This window comes from Fringilla coelebs (assembly GCF_963513975.1).
Source record: "Fringilla coelebs genome assembly, chromosome: 5".
Taxonomy (NCBI): domain Eukaryota; kingdom Metazoa; phylum Chordata; class Aves; order Passeriformes; family Fringillidae; genus Fringilla; species Fringilla coelebs.
The window spans coordinates 50900345-50910304 of NC_140033.1; the positions used below are offsets into that span (position 1 = coordinate 50900345).

The window sequence follows — 9960 nt, forward strand, 5'->3', positions numbered from 1 at the left end:
GCCCGCTGCGCCTATTGGAGGGCTCGCCCCACGTGACACATCCCACCAGCCCCTCCGTCAGCGGGGCGAAGCGGCCTAAAGGACAGGCAGGGCAGCCAGTCGGAGGTGCCCGGCCCCTCGGGCCGCTGCCAATCGGCTGGGAGCGCGGCCGGCCCGGCCGTAGCAGCCTTCCGGCGGCGGCGGCCAATCGGCGCAGGCGGGCGGGAGCTCGGTGCGTGCGGGTCACCTCCGCGCCGGGAAGGTGCGGGCCCGGCGGGTGGAGCGGGGCCCTCCCGGCCGTGCCCTTCTGCCCTCGGGCTCGGGGAGCAACGGGGCGCCGGCGTCTGGGGCTGTTCTCCCCTGTGGGTTGGGGGGCCGGGGCCCTGTGCCACCTGTTGGCACATCGGCTGAAGGAGCCCTGCGGTGTCGGAGCAGGCCTGGCTCTGCCCTGTGGGCCGTGGGGGCAGCTCTGCTCCGCAGGGCTGAGCGAAACGGGGAGCCTGTGCCTGGAGCTGTCTCCTGTAAACGGGGAGGAGGCGGGGTCCAGCTGGGCGCCCCGTGCCCGTTGGGCTGGAGCTGCAGAGCGGGGCAGGGGCTGGGCACGGGGCCGAAGCAATCCCACGTCATACCCCATAAGCTTCTCCCCTGGACTCCTCCTGGCGTGGGGGCTGTCCTGCCGCGGGGACTCGGGTCGGGGCGCTGCTGCAGTGGGACCAGCCGTGGCGTGCACCCGCCCCACCAACCACTCTCCCCACAGATGGCCCAGAGGCTGGCGCTCCAGCGGCTGCTGTCGCTCCCCACGCGGGGGCCCCTGGCATCCCACGGCAGGGCCTTTGGCACCTCAGCCGGCCGCAGGAACACTTTCAACGTGCAGGATGGCAGCGACTTCCAGAACCGGGTGGTGAAGAGCCCCAAGCCCGTTGTGGTGGACTTTCATGCACAGTAAGTTCCACTCGTGGCTCTTGCACCCCTCTCCACCACCACCCGTGCAGGTGTGTCCCTGTGACTTTTCTGATGTGGTGGCACTCCAAGCTCACCATGGAGGGGCAAGCCTGAGGGCTTCTCAAGCAGTGGAGTCCCGTGTTGAAAGATGCTTCTGGCCGTTAGGCTCAATCCATGAAGACTCCCCTCACAGCTACACCCTGCAGCAGTGTCAAACAGGAGTGCCAGGAAAGCATTCCCCAGGGTGGCATAGCTGCACCTTCCAAGTGCTCAGGTGTCACCCCAGGCCCAGTGTTGCATCATCCTACAAAAGAGGCCTCAGGAAAAAGCTCTGCTATCTGCCCTATTTGGCTTCATGGATGCAACATCCTCGGAGAGCTCTGCACTCGCTGTGCCTCACCATTGTTAAGGTGTATCATTCCATGTTTCTTAAAGCTGCATGGTTTTGAGGCTCTTTATAGCAAATGTCCTTATGTGGCTGTTAATAACAGCCATGTGACACCAATGACAGCAATTGTCATCACTAAAAATGCTGTCACCCACCTGTCAGGAAAAATATTCCTAGATGCTATCTGCTCTATTAAATACTGATTATCTTTGGATTTTTCACATATTTTCATAGTCCTCTGGTACTGTTATGTGAGCCTGTTACAGCTTTATTGGGGCAAAGAGAACACTAAGCAGCCAAAAAACTATTGCTCTAAGTAAACCAACTGAAAAACCAAAGTGAGCACTAGTTGGGATCATCCAGGGAGGAGAGGACAATTAATTGAAGCCTGAAACTGGATGCAGAGCTTCCTTAACCTTTGACAGCTCCTTTGTGAGAGAAGTGTTTTTCTAAGCCATGGTTCAAGAATTGTATTTCCAGGCTGGCTCTTGAGTGGAACAGCAGTGGTGGTAAAGGCACTGGTGTACCAGCATGCCTTCCATGGCTGCACCTGCCTCTCCTAATGTGCCCTCTCTTTTCCTGCTCCATCAGGTGGTGTGGTCCCTGCAAGATCCTAGGCCCCAGGTTGGAGAAGCTGGTGGCCAAGCAGGAGGGGAAGGTGCTGATGGCCAAGGTGGACATTGACGATCACACAGACCTCGCTATCGAGTACGAGGTAGGAGGTGGAAGAGCACAGACTTTGTTTGGCTGGCCGTGCAAACGTGCCTCCCTAAGGAGAGCTGTGTCTGCACAGCAGCAGCATTGGAGGGGAGGGGAAGCCCAGAGCCTATGGGTTCTTGATCCATTGGGTCACTTGTCATTAGGTGGATTTTGCTGCTTGGCTCTGCTCCAGTTCTGCTGGTCATGCCCAACATCACCACCTCTGATTCTGCGGGGAGGTGTTCTCTAGGCCTTGCTGGTGTCTGAGAGTGTAAACACTTCCCGGACCTTGAGGAGCCTGGAGTACACATGGCATTTTGCTGTCAGCTGGGCTGCTCAGGTGCAGGGCAAGATCGTGAAGTTACAAGCCCCACTCTGCCGTGCTATTGAACATGGTTCTTTGTGCAACCAGCCTGTCCTCTCTTTCCCTTCCTTGCTCAGGATCTTGAACTGGGTCATAACATCCCCATCCTGAAGTTGCAGCACAAGGAGGCACAGTGAGTTTTGTTTGGACAGGTAGAAGCCAGGTCAGAAAAAAACAGGAGCCCATGTCCTGCTCTTGAAAGGGGAGGACCTTGGTGTTTACATTACAGTGTGACATTACTTCTGGATGTGTTTCCTGTACTGCCTTTCTCCCAGGAAGGAGCAGAATGACTGGAGAAGGCCATGACTTTAGTTTACATGATTCATTTATTTGTCCCTTCTGTCAGTGGTTAGGTAGTTTAAGAAACGCAAAAGCCCCTCTGAGGGCCGTGCTTGCCTCTGTTGTCTGTCCTCACAAACAACCACTCTGCCCATGGAGTTGGGGCATCCTGCTGTTAATGCTTTACAGGGGAAAAACATGCTTCATTTTCACTTGGGTATCATGCAGATGGATCTGCTCCCCCTCTGCAGATGAAGTCCTGCTCCCAGGGTGACGACTAGCACAGCAAGCTCCTCAAGCTGCCCTGAAAAGTGTGAACCATCTCCTGAGCAAGCTGTCATTTTGTTGAGCCTGGAGAAGATGCCATTCCTGCACCCTGCTGAGCCAGAAGGAGAGGGAAGTGGGAACAGCTTGTTCCCTCCCACTCTTTCCCCAGGGAAACCTTTCTGCCTTGCTGTGGTGGAGTGCCCACACAGCTGGTGGCCACAGTCATGACTTGCAGTTCCCACAAGCTCAGCACGAGAGCCTCCGGTGCTCTCCAGGGTGGAGATGTGCTGGCAGATACACCCCAGGCCAAGGAAGATGGCTGCTGGCTCCTGAGAAGGGCTGGCTGCTGCAAGCCCAAAAGGCTGCATAGTTCAGAGGGTGCTGGTGAGAAGTTGAAGAGGATGAGGTGTTTTTAGTGATGATCTGAAAGTGTGTAAATCCTAATAGATGTATGGAAAGCTCTGGTAGCAACCATGCTAAGGAAAAGAGAATAGAGATTATTAGCTCAACTCACGTATTGTTCCAAGCCTTCCAGTAGATGGAATGAGCTGAGATTACAAGAGGATAATCTCAGATGAGTGGAAAACGACAAGCAGGGTGTGTGCATGCAGAGAAGGTCTGTGAAAAGAGGCTGAAAGTCCCAAGTTGTGCAGGTTTGGTGATATTTGATGATGTACTGTGTGTCCCCTCCCCACAGGTGCTGAGGGAGTACTGCCTGCTGTGCGTGTTTGCCTGCAGCTAGGACTGAGGCTGCAGGGAAGGGTCAGCTTCTAGCAGTTCATTCAGGAACCTTACATACAAACATGGTGAAGCTTTTGTTTTGCAAGAGGCCCTCCTCCACTTTTGGAGTGATGCATTTGTGTCTTGTCTTGGCCATTATCCCCGTGGCTAAAACACTGTCAGACTGTCTGCAAGTACCATAGCTGCAAACAAGTAGGGGGATGGGAGAATTTTGTGCTCAGATCTTCAAATTTTGGAGCATCCTTTCTGAGGCAGAAGTTTTGTTCATGTGCTGAGCATGTGCTTGGTTTTGCTTCATCTTCTAGGAGGTTGCCATCTAAGGAGAAATGTAAGGGCTGATGGGAAGGCACCAAGTTCAGATCAAAGAGGGATCAAACAGAATGTTTGTGAGAGATTAGGAAAACCACAGGTGGTGTTTAGAGGGGATCAGAAAACATTTGTTTTAAAGCCATTCTTTAGGGGATCAGATGTCTGCACGCTGAGGAAGTCTTTGTTTGGGGGTTTTCAGTGTCCATGCCACCCCCACAAATCCTTCACTAGCTGCCAGGAAGTCTCACTCCATCCATGTTTATTCCCCTGCCCACGCACACATGCACCCCCAGGTTGCTGCCTGCTTGCACAATGTCCTCTTCAGCAGTCTCCTTGGTGTGGGGGGAGGCAGCGGGAGGCCCCTGGAAGAGCTGAGGAATGCTGGCACATTCCTTTATACAAGCCCTTGGCTCTTAGCCATCCCAGCTTAGCACAAAGCACGGATGCATTTCCTGCAGCTAGGAATGTCACCAGTGCCCTTCCCTGTCCTGTTGTGCCCAGCACAAAAGTGTTTTCTCTGGGGACTCCCCGTTTAATCGAATACCTTTCATCTCTGGTTGTGGCCTTTCTCTGCTGCTCCAGCCAGCTCCTGACCTCTTGCCTCAAGAGCAGAAAGGGAGAAGAAATACTTTTGTTTATCTGCAGTCTCTTAAAATTCTTTAGATTCATCTCTTGCCTTAGCCACTTGCCTCTGTGTGTGATGACCAGGAAAGGGCAGCTCCTTCTCTGGCCACTGTGGGTGGGCAGCTCAGGAGAGCTGCTGGGTACAGAGGTGGTCATTCATCAGTGGAGCTCCATGCTGTTATCTCCTCACTCAGAGGCCTGGGTGAAATCCTTTCTCCTGCTCTGTTGTGTGGTGTCTGAGCTTGTATAAAAGTTTCAGATGGGGGAGGATTCCCTTGGTATGGGTATTGCCAGGAATAACCTGGATGGCCATGTTTGTTTGTTTATCTGTGTGGTCAACACTAATGAAAAGCAGACTGATTTTTTCTGTAGAAATACTCTTCAGGGAGGAGTAAAGTTTGTTTAGGTTAAGTGCAGATGGGACCCAAAAAAAGAAGAAGTGCCCTCAACTTTACATTCTAGAAATTCCCATGATAATTGCTTCTCAACCAGCAAAACAAAGTACATGCTCCATTAACAGGCTGCCCTTGGTGCATCTGGCAGGAAGGAAGCTGACAAAAACATTGTGTTTTCTGAGCAGAGGAAAGTTGCTTTGTGTCCCCAGTTCTCATCTGGCTTTGCAGCATGAGCCCCAGACCTTCCACTCTTACTTTGATTTTGGTCACCTGCACAAAGAGGGAAAGAGGCAGAGGAATCAAGGCCATGTGAAACTCGCGGATGCACTGGTCAGCCTGCAGGGCCTGGCAACATGGTGTTGGCTGCTTCTCTGTAGAGCTTCCAAGAGTTGCCTGTTTCTCACCCCGAACCTAACAGGGGCCAGCTCTTGGTTTTTTTGGATAGGACTGGAGCAACTCTGCTCGATATTAACCCACTGTGCAAACCAGAGGGAGGCTCAGTGGAGGTTTGCCTTCTCAGGGACGGAGCAGCTGAGTGCAATGCATCTTTTCTCTCTCTCAAAATCACAAGGGAATGTATTGGCACCATCGCCGGTGCTGGGGCCCAAGCCCTCTGGATCTACTCCCTGCAGTCACTAGGAGGAGCTGAAGATTGTGCATTGAGCAGCCCCGACGCTCCCATCCCTTCAGATGAGACTGCACAAGCCCTGAAGGACACTGTGGGGAGCCACGCTGGACTGCTCGGCTGGGACCGGGTGGGAAGGGAAGACAAAATGTCCCTTTCATCTCAGGCTCCCACTGGGAGAAAAGCCAGTCCTCTGATGGGTTTCCAGAGGGATTTACAGATCTTTGTTGGCAGCAGGGCTGGCAGTGCACTTGGGAAGGCCCTGCAGGCTGGAGGAGAGTCAGCGGGCAAGATAAGGACAGGATGTGTTTTGGGGGAAGACTTTGCAGGGATAAGCTGTGGGGGTCAGAAATGTGATCAGATCTTCCATTGCTGTAGCTCTCCAAGCTCTGGTTGTTCCTTCTTTCAGTCATGTCCCTGGGGTTTCTGCTGTCACCAGTCAACCAGCAAGTCCCTGGGGAGTGTTGTCATTTCCAACACTATTCTCTTGGATAATTCCCAGCAAACTTTGTTCTGAGCTAAAAAAGCAGCGCCCAGAGCAGCACAGCTGCCTGCTATCTCTGGTCAGAGGGACTTTTTCACTTCTTACCTAATCATCAGGAATCTGCACTGAATGACCAGCAGTTTGTGACCAGATAAATAACTGAAAACAGAAGTGGGGAAAGGAAGAAGGCTTGGAGGGGATTGTCATTGCCATAATACGAGCAGGAAATCTGCCTGTGCAATGGTGGGGCAGGTTAGGATTAGACCTCCAGTCCTGTCTGGAGAAGAACAGGGGTCCAGTCTGATGCTACCCTGGCCATAAAATGTCCTGAGGTGATTATGTCTGAGATGTGTCCTAGGTGTGTTCGTTTATGAGAGGACAAAAGGGAAGGATGAGAAGAAGCTTTTGTACTGGAGGTGGTTTTTGTATTGTGGTTTTGTCTTTAAACATTTGGGTCTTATTTAAACTCAAAAAGCAGCTCAGCCTTATCTCAAGTAGAGTGGTGTAAGTCAGTGCAGAGAGGGGGAACGTGCAGCGCAGCTGGCCTGTTTTGCAAGTGGACATCTTACCCTAGAGCAGTACATGCTCAGCTCCCTTGTAGCTGCTCCCTTAGACTTCCATTGGGAGATCTAGGTGCAGGTGGCTTCCTGCAGGCTTTGCTCACCTGTCTCCCTGTTTCTCTTGCCCCAGGTATCAGCAGTGCCAACTGTGCTAGCTATGAAGAACGGAGACGTTGTGGATAAATTTGTGGGCATAAAGGACGAGGATCAGCTGGAGGCGTTCCTCAAGAAACTCATTGGAGCCTGAAGTAAAAGGGTGGCTGTACCTCTGCCTCTGGACACGTCCATGTTGTGCATTCCTTGCCTGGGAGAGCTGAGGGCAGGTCAATTGCCTGCCTTGTACAACCCGGGGGTTTCTTCTGATTTGGTGTTTTTAGGAGATGGAAAATGTTTTAACCCTTCCCTCCTTCTCCCCCTTCTCGTGAGCAGCAGTAGTTGCAAAGGGCGCTGAGGAGCAGGGCTGCTTTTTCTCAAAACTGGGAATGTGGCTGGAATTAAGAGCTTGTGTTTATCAGCCAAGAGCTGACGTGCAGAGCTGCTGCTGCTGAGTTAAGAGGAGGAATGTTTTTGTCTTTGCCTCACATCTGATAGCCCAGAGCAGAGGGCAGCTGCTCCCTGCAAGATGATGGTACATACCTGCCCTGGGTGGGTTCCTTTAAAGCTGAGAATGCCTCTGCCTTGTCTGTGAAACCTGTCTCTTTCTTCCTCTGTCCTTGTGTTGATGGGACAGGTACAACTCCTCCACAAATCCATGGGCTCCCATCATAATTTAATAAGAGAAAATAGGGAGAAGTATTTTATAGATCTCCTTTTGTATGTCTGCAGCAATAGAGAACTTTTTATCAGTCACTGCTGTCTTACTGGGAAAGTAAAACTTGATTATCACAAATCTGTCTGTCTAGAGAGGTGAGTTGGGAGTATCAGCAGCACAGTTTCTAATGATGGGTTGGGAAAGTGCAGGTTATGACTTGATCCCTACTAAAAGGTAATGTGCTGAAAACAAAATAGGGGATTCCTTCCATGGGGCTTTCAGTGCTGCCTGTAGGACCCCCTTTGTGTGCTGCTGGATCCAGGGGGCCAGAGGGGGGACTCACCTGTCACTCACAGATGAACAGCTGCTCATTGCACACAAGGAACCTGAGCTGTGCTCCCTCCCCCTGTGCTCTTCTCACCCCTCCCCTGTCTGTGGAGCCTGAGAGCCTCCCTGTCCCCGTTGTGAATAATTAAATGTGGTCACATGGGTGAGCCCTGCCAGAAGGCAGCCTTTTGACTTCAATTGCCCTGACCTTTGGACTGAGGGTACCGATTGTGGGCTTCTGTCTGAGCAGCCTTCAGCCCTTCTAACCTCTTCCTCCTCCTCACATACACCTGTTTCCTGTCAACCTGGCTTCTGAATGCTCCCAGCCTCCTCCTGAGCTTGCAGGCAGAGTATAGCACCAGCACTGATGACTACTGTTCAATTCCAGCTTGCTTATCTAAGCTGCATGAGAACATTGTAAATGCTTAATAACTATGTACAAGCTGCCTTTTTTTTTTCTTTTTTTTTCTTTTTTTTTTTTTTTTTTTTTTTTGCTACAGCTTCTGTTTCCTTCAGTCAGTCTTAAATCTGCTTTGGCATTGCTCCATTTTACCTCCCTGGTATATGAGCAAACAGGTAAATTTTTTTTCTGCACTTCTGCAGTAACAATTTATGACCTTTGAAGGAACCAGGGGAGTGGTGATCCAAGTCCTGCTGCAACTGCAGTGCTGCTGGCTGGCATCCCTGCTCCCAGCTGCTTCTGTCCCCCTGGAGCCAGGGCCACAGCACAAGGTGGTACTGGTCTCTTGAGGTGGGTGCCTCCCATTGGGGCTGGGCTGATCTCACTGCTGGCATGCTACTAGAGGTGATGTCACTTGAATGTAATCTGGTAAAGAACTGTTGGTCAGTTACAATCAATAAAAACTGGCATTTAATTTTATTCCAGAGATCACAGAGGCTGTGCTGCTCCTGATCTCCTCAGTTTCAGTCTGGGCAATTTCCCCTGCAGTTTCAGTGTTCCTGCTCAATAAACACTTCTAGTAAAGACTCTCCATTTTCCTGCACAAGCAGGAAAAGTAGGGGAACAGCGTCACATACCCAACAATAATCAACCTTCTTGCCTTACCATCCTACAGAACAGGAAAAAACACAGTGACTTTGCATTGTGTAATTAAGGGGCAGTATAAAATAGTTATTTTATTGCTTCCTTCTAAGGGAAAGCAGAGCTAAAGTGTCACTCAGCTGTTAAAGTGCCAGCACACTTTAGGGTGCATTATGTGAAAGCCACAACTGTTTCTTTGAGATAAATGCTGAAGACCCACGTACTTGGTGCCTTGTGGGAATCCTTCAGAACAGTGTAACAGGTGGACAGTAGGAAGAAGGGTTGGGGACAGCTTGAGATTCCTCAAGCAGCCTGCAATTTTTCCACCACAGGACAGGACTCAGAGTAAAAGGGTATTTTCTTTGCCAGGTTTTTAGTTCAGCTCCATGTTTGCCAACTGCTGGGGAAGGCTTCAGGGATTCCCACAGCGGTGTTAATAACAGGAGGTGCAAGCAGGAAGCAGTGCCAGCAGTGTATTTATGTAGTGGTTAAAGAGGGGTTGCACAGCAATTTTCATGCCACCTGAATGTCATGTTGGTCTTTCCCAACTGAAGGAAACTGAAGCAAAGGGTAATTCCTCAGCAGTAGTTGTTTTTTCATGTCAGCTGGGAGAATGTTTCTCCAGTGAGGATGAAGTTTGTTTTCCCTTTTGGAGTTAAGCACATTGAATCCTCCTCTGATCTGTCAAGCATTTGCTCTCTCCTACTCAAGCCTGTCTATTTAACAGTAGCTTTCTCAGCTCTTAATGTTCTTTGTTTCTATTTAAAGAGGACGTGGCAGTCAGTGCCTTCCCAAGGGGAGCAACACTCAGCTAAGCCCACATCTCTTCCCTATGCGTGTTTTGAACCCAACGCCAAGGTTCCCCCAAGGGTCAGGCACAATGCCTCTGTCTCACAGTCTTGTCCAAGGCGCCTGATTCCAGGCAAGCAGAGGTTTTCCATTCATTTCTGTTGGCTTTACACTTGTATCAAGCCCTAGCACAGCTGCTCCTTTCCCCAAGATGTTTGTGCCTCCCTGCTGAACTCTGAGTTAATCTCCAGCTGCTCTGGCTCATAGTGAATATCTGCAAGGAGGGAGGGAGAGGTTTGCCATCTTCCCTGCTAGAGGTGCTATGCCAAGACCAGCTTCAAGGGCTGGTAGAGGATGGAAAACTCAGGTTGCTTGGCTTGCAGCACACAGTGGGC

At 51.1% G+C, this 9960-nt stretch overlaps 1 protein-coding gene across 3 annotated transcripts; it reads left to right on the forward strand.

The window, feature by feature from the left end:
• The first annotated feature begins 104 nt into the window (after positions 1-104).
• On the forward strand, positions 105-9535 carry TXN2 (thioredoxin 2). Of its 3 annotated transcripts, none has more exons than XM_084205677.1 (4): positions 105-211; positions 737-921; positions 1901-2024; positions 6787-9535. In XM_084205677.1, the coding sequence occupies exons 2-4, from the start codon at positions 737-739 to the stop codon at positions 6901-6903; spliced, it is 426 nt and encodes a 141-aa protein (XP_084061803.1). In that variant the 5' UTR covers positions 105-211; the 3' UTR covers positions 6904-9535. The 3 variants fall into 3 exon arrangements, with proteins under 3 accessions (XP_084061803.1, XP_084061802.1, XP_084061804.1); XM_084205676.1 differs by having other exon boundaries at positions 193-241; positions 6787-9534; XM_084205678.1 differs by lacking the exon at positions 105-211 and adding an exon at positions 267-341.
• The last annotated feature ends 425 nt before the right edge of the window (positions 9536-9960 follow it).